Source organism: Arvicola amphibius, chromosome 6 (genome assembly GCF_903992535.2).
Source record: "Arvicola amphibius chromosome 6, mArvAmp1.2, whole genome shotgun sequence".
NCBI classification, from domain to species: domain Eukaryota; kingdom Metazoa; phylum Chordata; class Mammalia; order Rodentia; family Cricetidae; genus Arvicola; species Arvicola amphibius.
The window spans coordinates 157,450,056-157,470,765 of record NC_052052.2 but is presented as its reverse complement, the minus strand read 5'-3'; the positions used below and the strand labels follow the sequence as shown (position 1 = coordinate 157,470,765).

General features: G+C 47.8%; 2 protein-coding genes across 4 annotated transcripts in view; one reads left to right on the top strand and one right to left on the bottom strand.

Annotated features, from left to right (window-relative positions):
- The window catches only part of LOC119816103 (aminopeptidase O (putative)), a 264,083-nt gene that overhangs the window by 69,436 nt on the left and 173,937 nt on the right, over nt 1–20,710 (bottom strand). For all 3 annotated transcript variants that reach the window (XR_006020830.1, XM_038332406.1, XM_038332407.1), the window contains exon 11: nt 13,448–13,508. Coding sequence is in view for 2 of the 3 variants with exons in the window: in XM_038332406.1 (XP_038188334.1) it covers nt 13,448–13,508 (61 nt within the window). In the remaining variant the exon portion in view is untranslated. The remainder of the gene's footprint in view (nt 1–13,447; nt 13,509–20,710) is intronic.
- LOC119816106 (3'(2'),5'-bisphosphate nucleotidase 1) lies at nt 18,102–19,628 on the top strand. The gene has a single exon (XM_038332410.1). It carries the CDS (start codon nt 18,180–18,182, stop codon nt 19,104–19,106), a length of 927 nt encoding a protein of 308 aa, XP_038188338.1. The 5' UTR covers nt 18,102–18,179; the 3' UTR covers nt 19,107–19,628.

Genomic DNA, 20,710 nt, shown 5'->3' with positions numbered 1-20,710 from the left:
CCTGTCAGGTCTGGCATCTCTAAGCCATCTTTCTCACGGAGGGCAGTAATCCAAAGCCACATTTGTGCACTCAAGACAAGAAGCAGTTGTTACATATCAAGGTGTAACTATCAGAAACAAGCAGCAAGGCAGCAACTAGAACCCGAAGGGCTGGACCTGAAGACTGAAGTACCAGCCATGAGAGCCCACAGAGCCTTGGGAACTGGTAGAAAACCAGAACAGCCCAGTTCCAACAGGAGCGGTTTACAGGGCACTGGACACCCAAGCTGCCCCACCTGTGTCTCACAAGGTCCCAGCTTAAGCATGGAGACGCCGGGTCAGGGTAATTCCAGTGCCTTTAGCACTTCGTCTGGCCTGGCCTTAGGTCTTGATGGAACAAGGGAGCATTACTTAAAATCCTTTTTTATTCTGTGGATCCAGTTAACCCCACGTCAAAACATGGACCACAGAATATAATCCAACCCTCTAATGTCTACTGGAAGAGAGATCATCCCACGTCTTTCATCAGGAGTGTGGCTGTAGATCTTTAATGTGTGAATATGCAGACACGCATGTCCTCGTGGAGGTCAGAGGTCAGCTTCAGGTGCTGGTCCTTGGGAGCTGTTCACATCAGCTTTGGAGACCCTCATTGGACAAGGTAGCTACAGGCTGTCTTTCCTCCCCAATGCTGGGCTTTCTTACAAGTGTTCTGTGCATTTATTGACTATGCCATCTCCTTAGCCCCTGACTGTAATTCTTTATGTGACCTTGACATTCACTCCTAGACACTATAATCTTAAAGAGAGGTCACAGGTGAAATACGAAATTACATATGAGGTTTTCCACCTGTGGTTCCCACCTCTGACATGTGAGAGGCAGTGTGTTGGGGTGTGTTGGGGTGTGTTGGTATGTGAGAGGTGGTGTGTTGGGATGTGTGGGGTGTGTTGGGGTATGTTGGGGTGTGTTGATGTGTAAGAGGCGATGCATTGGGGTGTTTGGGGTATATTGGAGTATGTTGGGGTGTATTGATGAGTGATAGCCGGTGTGTTGTGGTGTGTGGGGTGTATTAGGGTATGTTGGGGTATGTTGATGTGTAAGAGGCGATGCATTGGGATGTGTTGGGGTGTGGGGGGTGTTGGGGTCTGAGAGGTGATGTGTTGTGGTGTGTGGGGTGTATTGATGTGTGAGAGGTGGTGTGTTGGGGTGTGCGGGGTGTGTTGGGGTGTGTTGATATGTGAGAGGCGGTGTGTTAAGGTGTGCAGGGTGTGTTGGGGTGTGTTGATATGTGAGAGGTGGTGTGTTAAGGTGTGTTGGGGTGTGTGAGGTGTGTTGGAGTCTTTGGGGTGTGTTGATATGTGAGAGGCAGTGTGTTGGGGTGGGGGTGTTACAAATCACAACATATAGGTGACCACTAAGATTTATACCTAAGAGTCATCTTAAGCTCCTCTTTTTTAGCAATCCAATGTGCCAACAGTGCCAAGAACCACTAAATTCGGTGGTTTAAATGATGTCCCATATCCAATAGCTTCCAAAAATACAGATGCTTGGAGGGAATCCAACTTTGAAAGCCAATAAAACAGAGGGTGACCACATACCTCGTTCTGTGACAGCAGGTTCCCATGGGCACAAGGGGACATGGTGATGAGGACGAGCTGATGGGCTGACACAGGGAGCATTTCCCATAGCGTGTAGTAGGGATGAACTCAGCCATACATTAGACATGCACACGAAAAGACTTAAAACAAGATTCCCATGGTCCTTCCTCGCAGCAGCAAGGAGTCTCTGTGAGACTCTGGGTTAACACGCTTCTGGGTCCTGCACAGAGATTTTAGCATTTGTCTTCAGGTGGCCTGGTCTAATGCTGACCTGCAGTACTGCCCACACTTTCCATGGTTTGATTACAGAGCTGCTTAGGATCGGGGGAAGTCTATCCAATGGAAACGATCCTTCACTGTGTTCAGAGGGATTGCTCCTTTAAAGAGTAGCCCATGCTAGCTGACTTCCTTGAGGTGTGGGCAGCCTGCTCTGACGAAATAGGTTCTCTTGCTTAGAAAACACTCACATGCACACACATGCATGCGTGTGCTCTGGGAGAAATGACGACAAACATCTCCCCAAAGGCACAGGCACAGACATATGGTGCGTTTATTTTACTAGGTAGAAAGCCTACAGCACACGTGGGTATCTTCCCATCCCTTCCCTGGGGCTGATATGGTACTGTACTGTACAACATACAGAAGCGTGTGTGTAAGGGCATGCCACTGCTTCATGTACCCCTTAAGGAGGGGCTGCCTAAGGAGTCTAGGGCTCCAGAAAGATCTATTCTTTAATAAAACTTGCCCACTCGGACTAGACTGCCTGCCGTCAGGCCTCCAAAAGGAACCTAAACAAGTCACAATTTGCAAACAGAATACTGGGCCTGAATCATCTCTATTAACAAGTATTATAAAAGTCTCTCACACACAGAGGAATGTAAGAATCTGCCACCTCTGGAGACTATGGTTGCTGGCTGTAATATGAATAATTATGATGGAAAGCCAGTTTCCAGGGTGTTGTTCACCAAACACTTAACTCCATAGAAGGGGGCGCTCTGGGAAAACAATGCAAGACCCGTGCCGGTTGCTTGCCAGTCCCTTTTTTTCTTCCCGAGATGGTCCTCCAGGACTGGATTAAGTCAATGTTTACTGCTCCCCAGGACCAGCTGTGTCCATATTAGGGAAGCCAGAGCGCGCATCTCCCGTGGTGAAAAAGGACCTGTCCTCCCTCCCTCTGCCTCCACCCACTGTGTGTGAAGGTGGGAGAACGGGTGATGGGAGTGTGACCTTGATCCCACATTTGTTCTCTAGATACCAAACATAGCTGCTCTCTAGAGGGGATCAATCCAGCCACTCCACATACAGTACAACTTCTGTGCCCCAGCAGTCAGACACTAGGAAACAGTTGCACCCCTTAGAGCCACAGTGCAAAAGCCCATCAGACAATTCACGTTCTACTGGGTACCTCAGACTGGATCAAAGCCCACAGTATCCTAGGGCCTCCCCTAGGCTCTATGTGTGCTGGGTGAAAGCCCTGCCACCAGGTTTCGCCTTGTCCTGTTTTCCTGCTGTGGTTAAACCTATTATACAAATACTGTGGCCTCCTTTAGCTTTGTTTCCTGTCTTCCTCGCTATCTGAGGTCTTAAGGTCACCGGATGTTGCTGCTGTTGAAGCTGTCCTGTGAATCTGGCCTCACTGTCCCGGGATGAAGCCCAGGTACAATGGGGGTGGGGATGGGGCACTGAGGACTGAGAGCAGGGCACTCTGTCTCTGCTTCTTGAACACTGGCATCACACAACCTCTCTGAGCCCAAGAGAAACACACACTTTACTGAGGGTGAAGTGAGATGGTGCCAAAGCAGACAGAACAGTGATCTTTAGTTCCTGTACCCCCTCCACTCCCCACAGGGATGCAGTATCCTTGGGCAGAGTCTGTAGAGGAGTGGCCTATCTGAGCCACTGCAAACGAGCACCTGTCGCTTCCAGTGGTGAGTGGCAGACAGGAGAGGCAGGTTCTCTTTCTCAAATCCCTTATTACAAAGGAGAATCAACAATCCCACTACTAGACCCTTCTCATATAAAACAATAAGCCATATTTTGCTACAGGAAACAAAGCTAGATGTGGTGGTCACATCTGTAATCTCAGCGTTCATAACATCAAGTCAGGAGAATCAAGAGTTCAAGGCCAGACTGGGATACATAGAAATATGTGGTGCCAAAACACAGAAACAAAGACCATATAGTGAGATGTACATTCCTACTATGCTGCTCTCTGAATCTATCAGTGTGACAAAGTCACAGCTGTGCAAACGTCAGAGACACAATGCACTAGTCAGCATGGCTTCCGCATCAGACAGAGTCAGCTTCTTCATCTATAGAAAGGGCAAAAACAATGTTTATCCTGCAGACTTCTGGGTAGAGGTACATTGGTATCATGCATCATGAACTGAGCAAAGCCTTGCTTTCTTCCTGAGTGTGTTGTTATGCAAGATGGGGAAAGAGGAAAGAATGCAGTTATATTTAAAAATACAGTTCTTAGAGCTGGGGAGATGGCTCCATGGTCAAAACCCATGCTTTGAAAGCACGAGGACTTGAATTTGGATCCCATGAACTCATAAAAACAAAACTATGACCCCAGAAGTTGACAGCAGAGATAAGGGAAATCCCAGAGGCAAGACAGCCAGCCCCAGTCTAGTAACCGGTGAGCTCCAGGTTTAGTGAGAGACTCTGACTCAAAAAAAAAAAAAAAAAAAAACAAAACAGACAAACAAAAATCCCCAAAATTGGAGGAGCTAGAGAAAAGGCTCAGTATTAAGAGTTCTTCCTGTTATTCCAGAAGATCAAGTTCAGTTCATAGCACCCACATCCAGTGGCTCATAACCTCCTGCAACTCCAGCTCTAGGGGTCAGATGGGCTCTTCTAGCCTCTGTGCACACATGATATTCACACACGCAGACATATGATTAAAAAAAGTATTAAAAACTAAGTTGGAAAGTGACAGAGGAAGACTCACACACTGGAGATTTAAAAACTGCATTCAGATAGTAGACAACTATATATTCTTGGGTTTTATACATAATTTCTTAGCAGATTTGTTGAGATGCAGGCAGATGTTCCTAACTACAAAACCAGTGACCAAATAAACACACTTCAAGGAGGGAAGGCCAGTGAGAATTCTGGAGAAATGAACTTCATGACGCACGCAGACACGAAGGGTCTTGAAGAGAAGCACGTTTGCTTGGTGGCACAGAGCAGAAGCAACAGCACCACTGGGGGAAAAGGGTGTAGGAGAGAAAAGCAGATTAAACCTTTGCTTGACAAGGGTGACTACCCATGCCAGGACACACACAGCACCTCTGAAGGCGTCGTCTCCAGTGAGTTCTAATCTCTTGCTGCCATGGAGCCCCGGTCCTCAGTTCTACATATTGACTTTGGCTGCCCGCCCAGATGTTTTTATGGCAATAAAGTTGCTAAAATTAAAGAAGAATTGAACTGTGAAGCTTTGGGGCCCAAATGGTGGCAGGTTGTAAAGCTGAGGCCAGTAACAACCAGGGTGCCCTCGGCACACTTAAAAACCATCTTATGTGTGTTCTCTCAGTGTGGTTTGCTATTTCCATTGGCCTACAAAGGAAAATATTTTTAGCATGTAGCACACTTTGTAACAGACATATAAATGCACTGAAAATATAATTTTAGAAAAGCATCTGGGTTTGATCATCCCAACCCCTTGGTTCTGCTTCTTCAACGTAAGGACCACCAGGGCGCTCTGCCGTGAGAGTGTCAGTTTCTCGTAAACGTGGGCAGCATTGCGCAGGTTCAGTGTGTTTTGCTTTGTAAGCAGTAATAGTCTAATGATTTAAAAAGAAAGCCAGACTATGGGAGGCTTCTTCTGGATTCGACCTGTCCTTCAGCAACATTGTTTCCAGGCACGTGCAGACAAAAGCCATGAAGGAGCAGTTTGCTCTTTCTTCTCCCTCTCATGAAGGGTGGCCTATGGTGTTTACCCATCTGTAGGAATTTTGAGGCAAGCAAGCCCAGCAGTTTTCTCATTTATTGCTGGTCAGACAGAATAACATCTGTGGGTAGCTGACTTGTATCTGAGACCAGCACCTTCCTTAGACATAGGCACACAGGTCCTGTAATCTGATTGTTACCTGGGCTTCTTCTCACTCACCTCTTGGAAGGCTAACAAGTAGAAACAGTGTTTCTTGATAAAGTTTATAGAACACCATGCAGGGAGGTGAAATTCCTCCTAACTGCCACACTGGGTCTCAAACCCAGCATAATTCAGATTCCAAGGAGAGAAAGGCTCTCCTTTTAGAGGTTACCAGGCACACCTACAACGCAAGAGTGGTGTGGTGCATAGGTCCAGAGGCAGTGAGGTATCAAACAAGGGTCCGCTCAGTGCCACACAGCTCAGTGACAAGAAAGCTGCTCCAAGCTACATCCAACATCTGAACTACCAGTACAGTAGCAACACTAACTACTTATCAGAGTCTCACAGTACAGTGGCTTGTGAAACCATCACCTTGAAGGAGATAACACAGCTGACCCTTTACCCAGCCTGCACTCTTGCTCATTCACTGCAGTGACGTTGTCTCACATTTGATGTGTCAAACCACTTGGACCTTACGCTGTGATAATGGACCAGAGGTAGGGATGTGGGCAGAAGACACAAGGACATACCTGGAAGGGCAGGGCCTCTGTTGAATGACCGAAAATCTCATTAGGGAGCACTAATCTCCACACTGCCTTTTGTAAACCCGTGTGGACTTCGGGGATCCGACAACCACTGACCACCCTGACTGTGTCTCACTGGTTGGCTGGCTGCCACCTGTGCTCCTCTGCTGCCTGCTCTCAGCACAGAGGACAGGAGCCGAGGACCTGAGCTGAGAACTCAGCACTGAAAGGCAAGAGATGCGGATAACTTCCCTTCAGTGCTGCAGCTGATACGGAAGGATGGTTTTATGACCATTTGCCTCTTCTCATTTGTTCATTTTGATGGTCTGACATTTGCCATCTAATCTGGTTTCTACTTCAAGGGAAGATGGGCTGTATCCACCAAAGGCCAAAGCAAGATAATCTGCAGACACTCATACCAGAAACAATGAGCTCTTGGGTACACTAAAAGTCCACATTTCCCATGCAAAGCTCCAGTCCACACACAGGGCTGGCCTTTACAGTCAGCTAAGAGAAGAGTTCTGCATGTCTGTCATGTTATCTGGAGAAGCCCTGCAGGGTGAGAAAAGGAGAAGACAGGTTCAAGGGGAAAAAGCAAACACCACGGCTCAGGGCCCTCTGCTGTGTGCCTATGTCCACCAAAAGCAAAAATGGAGCCATGCTGAGTTGTTAGGTTAAAAACGCCACTTCTCATGGGGCTCATCTTACCACGGTGAGGAAAGTAGGCATGTCTCTCCAGGACAGGTCCCTAGCTGGCAATTCTAAGGTAGATAGAAAATTGTGCCAACTAGAAAAGATAAAGTAGAGAAGGTGTGCCCAACAAACGCACTGTGCAAACATCAAACCTATCTGGTACCATATAATGGTTCTTCACAATGGAGAAGGAAGAGTGGTCCTGTTCTCTAGAAGCAGAATACTCCAGTGGCAGGAGCTGGAACTGGGAGCCACGGCCTCAAAATCCCAGATGCTGATTTCCCATCAGATGAGTAATGATACTCAGTGACGTCGGGCAGCACCAAGGCGTGAGCTCACTGGCCTGCTCCTCGAACTCAGGAAGGGCATCGTGCTTCTGAGGGACAGAGATGAAGATGACAAGCTAATCAGAGAGCTGGGGCAGCTTTTACAAAGCACTGGGGGGCTCCCATGACAGACAGACTCTCCCAGCAGCTCTTCCTCCCAGTTCTCTGAGTTTACATGTCCCTCTCTAAAGAGCTCTCTCAACGAAGCCTCGTTACAGAGAAATCCTACAGGGTTGTCTTGCTTGTTGTGAGCAGCATGCTAGACTCTGAAGGGCATCACGTGAGTGCCATCACATGGCTAGTTTACACAACAAGCTTGCTGGCTTGTGAAAGAGTAGGAACGGGCTGAGCTTTAACTTGGCTCCTGAGTGGTCCTGATGACCAGTGGTCTCTGACCCAAGCCATCAGGGACCATTTTTCTAGCAGGGACTCGGCCTCTCTAATCACTTGAACCATTCACCACCAACTCCATCTCTCTCTTGTTTGAGATAGGATCTGGTTCTAGCCTTAGTCTGACTCTGCCCCTTGTAGGCCAAAGATAGATTTCCCAACGGTACAGAGGAACTTTGGGTGACTGTCCAGGCAGCGAGATGTCTCTGTCATTTCTAGAGTTTTGGAAGTTTCTTACTTCTTGTTTACTTAGGTAATATTATATCCTTCTGGAGTCTTTGATGGAGTTATGGAATAAATAGTTATAGTTTTCCTTAGTTATGATAAAAGATAAAATAGATCTAAATATTATAATAATGATTCTTGCTTGATAACTGTTTTGCTATATGTAATTTTACTATGTTAAAGTTAAAGCCTTTCTTTTTTGTTTAAACAGAAAAAGGGGAAATGATGGAGGAGGGTCATCTGTCTATGTGTTACTTTCATTGGTTAATAAAGAAACTGCCTTGGCCCTTTAATAGGACAAAAAATTAGGTAGGCGGAGTAGACAGAACAGAATTCTGGGAGAAAGAAAGCAGAGTCAGGCAGAAGCCTCAGGCAGTCGCCATGCCTCTCCTCTCCGAGATGGACACAGGTTAAGATCTCTCCTGGTAAGACACAACCTCGTGGTGCTACACAGATTACTAAATATGGGTTATAGCAAGATGTGAGAATTAGCCAATAAGAGGCTAAAACTAATGGGCCAAGCAGTGTTTAAATGAATACAGTTTCCGTGTAATTATTTTGGGTAAAGCTAGCCGCTTCTATCCTTCTACACTAGGTGATCTGACACAGTGCACGCACACACAGACACACACACACACACATATGCACATACACAAACAAAAGAAAGTCTTTAAAAACCCAGGCTGAGTGATAGAAAACGATACCAGGTGTTAACCCTTGGCCACCGTAGTTGCATGGACAGGCACCCCCCCCCCAACACACAAGTGCATATACACATACACACACCACACACAGAAATGTTTTTAATTATTAATTTTTTAGCTGTAATTTTGTTATTGTTTTCAGTCAGAGACTTTCTCTGTAGCCCACACGTGGCTGAAACTCATGATCTTCCTTGTTTCAGGGCTGCAGTTATTACAGGCATGTTCCATGGCACTCAGTGCAGTCACTACATCTTAGAAGTGAGGCACAGCAGATAAAGTTTTACTAGGTTAGTTCATCTCACAGTATCTGAAGGACTGGTCCATGACTCCTGTGAGCACAACCCCAGAGATACTCCAGCCTCTTACGTAAAGTGTACATAAAGTGTACATAAAGTCTTACGTAAAGAAGGCACATGGCCTTCCACCAGTCCCAGCTGGTTCAAAACCTGCAGAAGGCACACTCCTGTTCCGGGAGGTCTGCAGGCGTTCAGTTCAGAGATGGCTTCAAATACTCTGCCCTGCAGCTGACTGACCCTGTGTAGAGCCTGAGGCACCAACCGTTCGTGTGAGGCTATGCACTCAAACACTGCACTTCAATATGTGGCAGAATTTTTAAAATTTTCAAAGGAATGTTTTACTTTGTTTTCCTTTTTGCTTCCTTCCTCCCCTTCTTCTTATTCTTTATTGGCATGAGGCTTAAGCTGATGTTTTGCACATATAATCTCAACTTAGATATTAATTTTAATCAGAAATACTTGGTTTATACTTTTATTTCATAAAATCTACAATTGAAAAGTAGAGTCATTATTATACCTGAGATGTGTCAAGCAATAATTGACTTAATAGCTTTTAAATTTATAAAAATTAGATTAGATTTAAGATTCAGCCACTCAGGCCAAGTGTTGGCCCAGAACTGCAATCCAACACTCAGGAGGCAGAACCAGCAGGGTGTGTGTCCCAGGCCAGCCTGGGCTACATGACAAACTTTAGCTCAGCCTCAACTATGCAATGAGACCTGGTCTCAATAACTAACTGAATAAACTTTAGGTGTGCGGGTACGATAGATATAGTTCAAGTACTTAATGCTGTGTATTGTCGGCCACTGCTCTATCAGACAATGAACCCTGGAGCATCCAAAGGGGTTCAGCAGAAGAAAGGAGGCAGGTTCAACGTGGTAAGTAATGTGGGGATGATCAGATGTAACCTCTTCCTGGGAGGGAGGATAAGAGAGCCTGAGACACTCAAATAGCAACAACATAAAACCAGTAATGATGGATTCAAAACAGGAGACAGAAGACTGGCTAGACAGGAAAGAGCGTGTGTGAAAGAGACTGATGTTTGGGGTCTGGCAGTTATGGCTGCCCACGTATGCCTAGAGCTGGGACAAACAGCTCTGAACAGGACAGCACCAACCAGTATGCCCGAGAGCATCCTCAGCACACTGCCGAAGGAGAGAGTTTCATTGAGGATGGATTTGAACTATGTTTTGGGAAAACTCACTTGAAATCGACACGGATAACAAAAAGACAGAAAGAAAAGGACTTGGCTGTCACAGGGCCAATTAGCTATTGCTCTAGCCCAGGCAAAACACAGCTGAGGTACTGTGTGCAGGTTCCGGGGAATAGGATTGAGGGTTTGCTTACACAGGGATCTCAGGTTCCCGGGAATAGGATTGGGTTTGCTTACACAGGGATCTCAGGACGTGACAAGCTGAGGAAGAATCTTGGAATGAGAGGAGGCTTTTAAACCAATTAAACCAAGGAGACCCAAAGAGCCTGGATGGAAAGAAGCAGTTGCTGGTGCTCTGCACAGAAACGTCACAACGGATGTGGAAACCTGACTGTGTGGGCGAGGAGGGTCTTAGGGGCAGGCATGAAGAGAAACAAGCATGCACGGCACCGATACTGTGTGCCCATCAAATATCTGGGCAGTGGTGTCATGGCAGCCAGGGGGATCTAGATGGCTGTGGGCACACACTAAGACACTGTACAGAAGGGCTGGGTATCCGCAGGTGAGTTCTGGAACCAATCCCTGGTGGCCACCAGGAGACAGCTGTATACTATTCCCAGATGGGGTTGGGGAGCTGACAAATTTGGTCTCATACCACTTCTCAGGAAGCAGCATGGAAATTTGCTCTCCATCTTAAACCAAACGAAAAAGGAAAGTGCCATCTAGAGCTCTTGGAATAAAGTTCTCATTTATTGTTAAGAGGCTGGGTACCTACTGCACAGCACAGGAAGCAGACGTGAGGCTCACAGGAGGTGAGCTGTCAGCAGGTCTGGATCACCACTGAGTCTGACGCAGCAGCAACCCCACGGTTAGACCTTGCTACAGGAGCCTATTGTTTTAGTTTATACATGGCAGAGAGAACATCCACCATGCACAGAGCCCTGAGTTCTAGCTCCTGCATCTCGAAACCAAACAAAAAAGGAAGAGAGGACAAAATAATACTTATAGATTCTGAATAATGGCTGCAAAGATGTATACCAAAGCATTTTCTCTGGACACCAGCCACAGTGGTACGGTACACATTTGGAACCCAGGAGGTACTGACAGGGGTGTGGGGGCAGCCTCAGCTGTGACAAAGTCCAAGGCCAGCATGGACTACATCAGACCCTACCTCAAAGATCACAGCAGAGAAAAATAAAAGTCACCTCTGGGCCATCTTAATTTTCTTATTCACAAGCATTTTATATTCTAAAATAAATGTGCAATGTTTTCATAGAGAAACTGTCATAAAAGGCAACATGACTAAGATACAGACAAGTTCAGTCTCTGCCAAGCCAAACGTTACAGGCTGAGGTATCCTTTAAGGAGTCGGCCCCAGCTCTTTTGTCTCTGTGGGTCTCGTGCCTACTGCTGCCGCTCCTGAAGCTATGTCCACTTATTTTCTTTATGATTTTTCCATTCAGCACAGCAGTAAAGGAAGGCTGAGGCAGACCCTCCCGAGAAGACAAAAGCCTCTGTAGCCTGTGGGATGGAAACCTCCTAACAGAACACGGGCCTCTGTCATCAGAGAACTCAAATGCTGGGGGACAGAAATTCCAAAGAGAACAAAGAGCAGAGAGCCTGCCGGGCTGTGCTGTCACTCCAGGGCCGGCATGCTAGTAACTTCATATCATGATGATGGCATGAAGAACAAGCTGTCCCATTCACTGCGTGCTCCTGCCACCACAGGGTCTCAGGGGAAACAAAAAGAAACATACAAGGGGTGTGAAAGGGGCTGAGAGCAGGTAGATCACCGGCAGCGGGGGAGGGGGAGAACTGGGTGGGGGAGGGGGTGATGAAAAGACCTCCTGTGATCACTCACCAGCCAAACCTAGGCACCAGATCAGGCCTGATTCTGTCTGCTGTGGTTGTTTTTACTCAACAGCTAAGCACTCAAGGAGATGACAGTGGGCCTGAAAGATCAGCTGTAGCTGGTGAGCCTCATTGCACCTGGCTGTTTTGACAGCAGGTTTCATGGGTTCAAGGTAGAAAGTCTGTCTATGCTAGGCTGTCGCTAACGCAACTAGAACTTTGGAAGAAAAGGTTCAGCTCAGAGGCAAATCTCACTCTTCCTTATTCCTTTCTACAGTTTGTAAGAAGCAACCTCCTCTGCGGCTCTTAAGAGGAGGGTCAGCCCAGGCTCGTATTCCACCTGAGGCAGTCTGCTTCTGGGCATGTACTGCCAGGGTGCAGGGCTTTCCTTCCCTCCTGGCTAGCTGATGCAAACAGGGGCCCTGTTCCAGAGCAGGGAACTGGGGAGTGGCCGAGCTTCCAACCACACCAAGAATGCCTAGGAGACTTCTACAGCCTGACTTAGGCCCATGAAGCAAACTCCACAGAGACTGCCAGAAACGCCCCCTCTGAAACACTGCAGGGTGAGGCTGGTTCTCAGTGAGTCATCTTGTTTGGAAGTCACAGGCTCTCAATACATTCCCGACTTTAAAGTGCTTCCCTTCCAGGCCCTGTGAGGCCCCACGCGGCCCCACCTCTCCAGTTTTGTTTAGTTTTCATTTCTTTTTTGGTTCCCAGAGAGATGGAACCAAACAAGTAGCTGAGCAGGCGGCATCCATTTCTGAACTGAAGGCAGTGCCTCCCAGTGAGCTAGTGGTGGCTAGTGGTTACGCTTCTCTTTGTTTGAAGGTTACCGACAACCTCCACTGCGTTTCATGGGTCACAGACATTCATTGACACTCAGACACTCCCGAGTAAAAGCTCATGTAACTAGCCACAGAACTAGAAATAAGCAGGCTACAGGGGCTGGCTTGCCTGAACACCGGGCCAAATTTTCACTGCCATGGGGTCTGTCCACAGTCACCAAGGCCTACTAAAATAGTAAACCTGGTCCTTAGCCCAGCATTCTAGCTAGGGAGGAGCCGGGATTACCCAATAGATTCTGGAACCATGGACCTGGGAGATAAGTAGCCCCTTCTGTTCTAAGTTAGGTGTTCCCACAGGGCAGGTAAAGATTCCCTCTGCCCATGACCTGAAAGAGGGGTGGAGGGAACCGAGTCTGGGTCCCCAGGACAAAGCAATGACTAAATGGGTAGAGAAGCAGCCTGATGCAGGCCCTTACGTATCCCAGAGAGGAAGCTGAAAGGCAGGGGTCAGAAGGAAAACAATCACCACACTCAGGTAAAAGCTGTGGCTAACCAGACCACCTGTTTGGTTATACCCAAGGCAGAACCCAAAGCCAGCTGCTTAACCCTTTGCAGGTATTAAACTGCTGCTTGGAGACTCCACCCAAAATACTCAGCATACTCTGGATGACAAAGCAGTGGCCACTGTCACATCCACCGACACCCCACAGTGCTCAAGTCTGTGGCTTCTGGGGGGCCAGCACTTTCATGGCATATTAAAAGCAGCACTGCCTGGGCTGAAAGGGTAGCAGCAAGCTTCACTCTGTCCCTAAAAGAGTTATCTCAGATACCTTAGGTATTCCGGAACATTCAAGCCAATCACGGACGATGTTCTCAACAGTCAGGCCGAGCCTTCAGAAACAAAGCAAGAACCCAATGGTTAGAAACACATCAGAGCTCACATGACCAGGACACAGTGCAGTACTCAGGCAGAGCAGATGCTCTCTGCTAAAATAAGCACCACCCCACTGGCTGGTGGTGTGGGAAGGGACCCACATCAAGGTAAGTTCTCCAGGAAATAGGACAGAGAACATGGAACTGAAGAGTCACAGGCACACAGCGACAGGTACTTTCAATGCTTTGGGGTAAGCTTTAGGGGGAAGCAATGTTCCTAGAATACACGGAGGCTGACAGCCTGCTCGAGGAGGTGAGGCAAGTGTGGTAAATGTCTGTGAACTGACAGCAACACGGGCTACAAGAACAGGGCACTCTGTGCTCAGAGGACTTGTCTGCTTTCCAGAAGAACCACATCAAATCTCTCTGTACGATATTGTGAATGTTTGTTACATTGGCTGAAACTGTTTTGTTTTCTTGCTTTGCCGACTTGACTGGCCTGTAGAAATCACCAAATATCAGGTCTTCCTTCAGCAATGCAAGGAAGGTTTGTTTACAGCAAATACATCTCCCTTCATCCCCTTCCAGACAATTCCTGATCATGCCCAGTAGATACTGCTCACTGGCCCTTGCAGCCTGCCTCCTTGGGTAACTTGGTCACAGTGACTAGCACACTTGGGACTGACTGATTAGGCTATATCACTTTTACTGTCTCTCTGAAGGACGGAAGCTCTCTAGCTGCCAATCTCGGCACTCACCACGCTCCTGGTAGGAAAGCAGGTTTCTCTGGAGATACTTATATTTGAATGAATGAATGAAAACACATTTCTTGGGCCTGGGAGTTGGTTCTGCAGGTAAAGCCTCGACTGTTCAAGCCTGATTATCAGAGTTCCATCCTAGAACCCACATACAAAGCTAGATGTGGTGGTATGCCATCTGTAATCCCAGAACTCCTATCACAGGAGAGGAAGTGGAGACAGGACAGTTGCCTCAAAATTTGTGGTCCAGCTGGCAGAAAACAAGAGAGACCCTGCTTTAGCACAGTGGAAGTTAATAACGGACTCTCCGCTGCCATCAGGCAGCCACACACACAAGCACACGAGCACATAAATAAACTTAAACCCCAAGGACCCCACCACCACCACCACACAATTTCCTATTGACAACAGAAGGTGTAGAAATACTCAGTCTAATAAAGGGCTAAGTGTTGTCCATGTGGGCTTGGTCAGAAATCAGTTTCCAATGGGCTGGGGAAATACATCTACTAGGGAAGAAACACAGGTTACACAGCGAGGAGGTCTGGATTTCTACAGCCACTGTTTCTCTACGGGACCAGTGGGCAGAAGATGGAGAGAGAACCTGAGAAGGCAGGGACACTACCTCTTCAGGTCTTCCTGGTCTTTACAATCAGTGGAATTTCTTAGCACACCTCATAAGAAAGCTGAGTATTGCCATCACTGGGCCTTTTCATAACTTGATACCATTTAATAGTTTCAATCCAGTGCAAAGAACCAAGTGCTCTGTAAATGTTGGGCTCAGAGGTGGGTGAAGGGAGGAGGCCGCTCCCCAGAGCGTCTTCAGGACCACCATCCTTGAGTGTGGGAGAAGACCTGGAGATACTGACCAGACAGGACTAGGATGGTGGGTCTGGCTGGCCACTCAGGAAAAGCACCACAGGAGAAGGTCCCAGAAGACAGGTCCCTTGATCCTCTACCAAGCCTGGCAATCTGGTGTACACAGACCTGGCCCTAGTGCTCAAAGCCCAGGGCTGCTCAGGATAAGAACAGGAAACGGACCCCTGTACTAAAGGCACTGTTTCCCAGGGGCAAGATCAATGGTAGGGAAGATGGGGACAAACAGCCTTTGTTTCAGACAAGAACGGGCCTTCAACTGAGTCATCTCACTTCATGTGCAAACAGAAATCAGTCTTATCTGCCAATCTCACACATTTCAAGGGAGAAATAACAACAATAACAATATAATAATAAACATTATTTCCTAGGATGCAGGTAGGAAGTGTCCTTCACTGGCTTCCGTTCTAGCCAGACTACTGTAGGTTACACCTCTGACATCATCTCAGTGACCCTTAGGAAAGGCAAAGCTAGAGGCACCTCTAAAGCTGGCCATGCTGTACCTGGCATCCAGGAAAACAGGTTCATAGCATATGAGGAGAGAGAGGCTGCGCTCAGAAGGCTTAGAAGTAGCAGGGATGAGCAAAGGGCCTGACACAGGGGATGACCGAGAGCTCAGAAATGGGAATCACATATCCCAAAAAGGCAGCATCTGAGGGTGACTTAACTGCCATTTATGAAAGATGGCGAACAGCTGTTGGGCATCACCACAGAGGAGAAAATGCCCGGACACAAACACCATTTCCTCTGTGGAATTTCCACAGCAAGACCCTCCTCTCAGGGGCGCGGGGAGAGGCTGGGCAGTGAAGACTGAGAAAGGATGTGCTGGGCTGAGTCCTCAGGTGAGAAGGCTGAACACCAGGCAAACACCTGCATGAGGTAAGTCTCTGGTGGAGCTCTCATGGCCAGCAGCTCAGGTGAAAACATCCAGGGACGGAGCTGTCTCAGAGGAAGAGATGATGGGTGCCTCAGAGAACAGCAGCAGCTAGTCGGTGTGTGGTGTGTGGTGTGGACGACCATCCCCTGGCTCAGGGCAGGTAAGGGGGCTTGGGACACCAAGAACAGCATCCAGAGAGGGTCTGATAAGGAGGCAACACTTGAGCGTGTAGTTGGGGCAGCCGTATTGTCCTGCATGCTGGGGCAAGGCCACTGGAAATGGAGGCAGATGGAGGAAGAAGACCCAAGTCCCTGTCCCACAAAGACAAGGTAAAGATAACGCTTGGCCTAGCCAGCAGCACCCAGGATGAGGTGAGAAGAGACCACCATGGCTACAAAACAAGGCTGGAGGCAGGAGACCATATGGCAGGCTGATTAGCAGGTATATATGCATGTATGCATACATGTGCTTACTTTGGAGACAAAGTCTCCCTATGTGGCACAGGATGGTCTCAAACCCAGTATCCTTCTACCTCAGTCCCTTGAGTGTATGGTTATCACCCAATAGCAAGGGCACAGAGTGATAGGGGAGGGTATCGATCTCTGCAAGACAATGTTTTACAGAAAGCATGTGACTACCCTGTACATCTCTGCGGCCAGCTCTGACGTTTGTTCACTGACAAGCAGTGAAGCAGATGCTGTTGCCATGTTCAGTATCTGCTCACAGTGCAGAGGCACTAAAACAGAACACAAGAACATCTCAAAGCACTGCCAAGCGAAGGCACAGAAGTAGCAGCTACTATGTAGGAGGGCAGACAAGAGCTCACCTAAACCTTAGAGAAACAGCACGAAGTCAGTGTTGTTCGGACCCATGTAGAGATGAACAAGATTCTGAGAGGTTGGGAAACTTATCTATGGCCACACAGATGGTACTTGAAGAGCTGGGATTCAAATTTAGGAAGCCCTGCTTTCCTTCCCAGGCTAAGCTTGGGCCTCATGGTGAACCACTTTCTGCAGTGGTCTAGAGACGCCCACAGAGGTGGGGCCTGTGCCACCGTGTCCAACACAGCTTTCCCTTCTCCCTAACCTTTCTGATGCTGAGGGAGTCTGCTTCCTGCTGTGGCTACCCTGCTTGTCAGCACTCTGATTTTTGAAGAGATGGAGAGGCCCTTTCAGGGCAGAGATGTGAGGACACAAGAGTTTCCTAGGCTACATTCAAGGAGCAAAACTGTTCTCCCTTAACCAGAGGGAGCTTGGATTTTCAGATCACTTTTTGGAAAGATCTGACGCATCTTATAACCAAGACCACTTTGGTCCTTACAGTTGCTGTGTCAAGTGGGGAGCAACTGTTTGAGCAGGTGTTGAATCTATAACCTAGGTGGACTCTGGTCAAAGTCAGTGCTGTCCGGGGGATTTCTAAGGCCTTGGTGTCAGTGCAGAGATCACTAAGTCTGTCTGGGGACTGTGGAATAACATGTTAGACCACAAGAAGATGCATGGATTAACACTCCCCCTCTCAAAAGCAACCAAGCAAAACCAAGTTGAGTTGCTATAGGTGGCCTCATCTCCAAGGAAAGGGAGCCACCATATAAAAAATGCCTAATTTTTTTTTGTTTTGTTTTGTTTTGTTTTTTCGAGACAGGGTTTCCCTGTAGTTTCTAGAGCCTGTCCTGGAACTAGCTCTTGTAGACCAGGCTGGCCTCGAACTCAGAGATCCACCTGCCTCTGCCTCCCGAGTGCTGGGATTAAAGGCGTGCGCCACCACCGCCCGGCTAAAAATGCCTAATTTTCTGGGAAGAAACAGACCACATGTTTTCAGAGCAGAGAGAGTGCCCATGCTGTTTCTGTTGTTCTGACCATTACTACGGACATGGTGCGGCACTAAGCGGATAGCTGCTGTCACAGTCAGACTCGCAGTGTCTAAGCCAGTAGTGTGTTGTCCCTGTGAGGGCTTGTGGCCTAAACAATCACAGCAGAGAAGCAGAGACATTTCCATGCAGCTAGGACCCAGGACATACAGGAAATGACCCTTCTGCGTGTCGTATCACTATGGAAATTGACTATGTCAAGACAGCTAATAGGATGCACATTGGACCGGTGGACTTGGAGGAAGCGGGACTGGGCAGGGAGCGATCCCGCGGGACAGCAGTTTTGGGACGCGGGGGGCGGCTGAGTGCTCATCATGGCTTCCAGCCACACCGTGTTGATGCGCCTGGTAGCCTCAGCGTATTCCATCGCTCAGAAGGCAGGAAGCATAGTCAGATGTGTCATTGCTGAAGGAGACCTGGGCATTGTGCAGAAGACCTCAGCCACAGACCTGCAGACCAAAGCAGACCGCTTGGTCCAGATGAGCATATGCTCTTCCCTGGCACGGAAGTTCCCTAAGCTGACAATTATAGGGGAGGAGGATCTGCCTCCCGGGGAAGTGGATCAAGAGCTGATTGAAGACGGGCAGTGGGAGGAAATCCTGAAGCAGCCGTGCCCATCGCAGTACAGTGCTATCAAAGAGGAAGACCTTGTGGTTTGGGTTGATCCCTTAGATGGCACCAAGGAATACACTGAAGGTCTTCTTGACAATGTAACAGTTCTTATTGGGATTGCTTATGAAGGAAAGGCTATTGCAGGCATCATCAACCAGCCATATTACAACTACCAGGCAGGCCCTGACGCTGTGCTGGGCAGGACCATCTGGGGAGTCCTGGGTTTAGGTGCTTTTGGGTTTCAGCTGAAAGAAGTGCCTGCCGGGAAGCATATCATCACGACCACCAGGTCCCATAACAACAAGCTGGTCACAGACTGCATTGCGGCCATGAACCCTGACAACGTGCTGCGCGTGGGGGGAGCAGGGAACAAGGTCATCCAGCTGATCGAAGGCAAAGCCTCTGCTTATGTATTTGCAAGTCCTGGCTGTAAGAAGTGGGATACTTGTGCCCCGGAAGTTATCCTTCATGCTGTGGGAGGGAAGCTGACGGACATCCACGGGAACGCCCTCCAGTATGACAAGGAGGTGAAACACATGAACTCTGCAGGAGTCCTGGCCACGCTGAGGAATTACGAGTACTATGCAAGCCGGGTGCCAGAGTCTGTCAAAAATGCGCTCACTCCCTAAAGGGCTGTTTCATGCGCCCACCCACCCTGAGGACTTGGTTCTCACAGCCTCTTAGAACTGATTGAACAATCAGAGTTCAGTTGCATTCATCAGTGACCAGTGATTTAGTGATCAGTAGTTAGGGACAGAAGACAGGATTCAAGAATTTCACCTATGTAGTCTAATACTCTCATGCCTTAGGCATATAATACATTTTATTTTTCATTTCTCCTCCCTAAAGACAATTAGCCAGGTGTGGTGGCACATGCGGTAGTTACTGCTGTTCCAGTGGTTGAGCCCAGGGCCTCAAGACCAGCCTCCACTACAGAGCAAGGCACTGCCTAAAAACGGAGAAGAAGAAACAAAAGGAGTTTAGTTTTATTAACTAGCTAACCAGACCAATTGTTTTGACATCTGGATAATTTTTAATTTCAGTGTCTTAAGTGGTCTTGGTGCTTTTGTTTGTTTTGGTTTTTTGTTTTTGTTATTGTGTCCTTATTTTTGTTTTTTGTTGTTGTTTGCTTGGTTTTGTTTTTCTTTTTGATTTTTGAGACAGAGTTTCTCTGTGTCTTGGCTGTCCTGGAACTCACTCCGTAGCCCAGGCTGGCCTCGAACTCAGAGATCACTCCAGCTCTACTTCCCGAGTGCTGGAGTTAAAGGCATGCGCCACCACTTCTGGCTCAAGTGTTACTGTTTTTAAGTGGAGAAATGAAAAAGGATGAGTTTCAAATGACTGTCTAGGTCATTTGTACAATCAATATTCCTGCTTATAAGAGACAGGGTTTCTCTGTGTAGCCCTGGCTGTCCTGGAACTCTCTCTCTCTCTGTAGACCAGGCTGCCTACATGGAGATCTGCCTGCCTCTGCTTCTGAGTGCTGGGATCAAAGGTGTGTACACTACCACCCCCTAGCCAGGGCCCAGAATCTTAAATTGTGCTAGAATTTCAGTTTTGTTTTTCACAGTAATTTTTAAAATTTCTGACTCCAGCTGAGAATGCATATAATGACGTTATTTATGTTGATAAGATTTATGGGAAAAGTTTCTTTAAAATAAATTATTTACCTCTAAAAAAAAAAAAAAAAAAAAAAAAAAAAAAAACAGCTAATAGGACATAGACTCTAGGCTGAATGCCCTTCCTATCTCCTAGCCTATGGCTGATACCAGGTACTGGCTGCTTGCTCATGTGAGCCACACTTTACAGGGCAGCTTGGAGTTTAAGTGGGTTATCTCCACACCATCTGGGCTCTAGATGTGGTCACATTTAGTTAAGGAGACAGAACATGCTCATATCTGTGACATGGTACTGCCTAGAAAAGAAAGCTGTGTTTAGAGCCTAGAAAGTGAACTTTCCATGGTGTGGACGTGAACAGATACAAGCACAGGCTTGTTGGAGGATGGGCCACACACCTGGACGTGTTTGCCGCTGTGGTGAGGATGAGCAGCAACTGTGCCTGGGTTTATCAGCTGGCTGGTGATGGCGTGTGATGCTGCTATCATTCTTGGCTCTTGCCTCAGCCTCCTGGGATTTGAACACTTACACCCTGCCGTTCTTCCCATAGCCCAGCACAGTCACATCAGCCTTGCATAGCAAACGCCAGGCCTCAACAACTTGGGAAGTATAGGTA

Excerpts from the sequence above, each read along its gene's own strand:
- LOC119816106 (XM_038332410.1), top strand. The coding sequence starts at position 18,180 with ATGGCTTCCAGCCACACCGTGTTGATGCGCCTGGTAGCCTCAGCGTAT.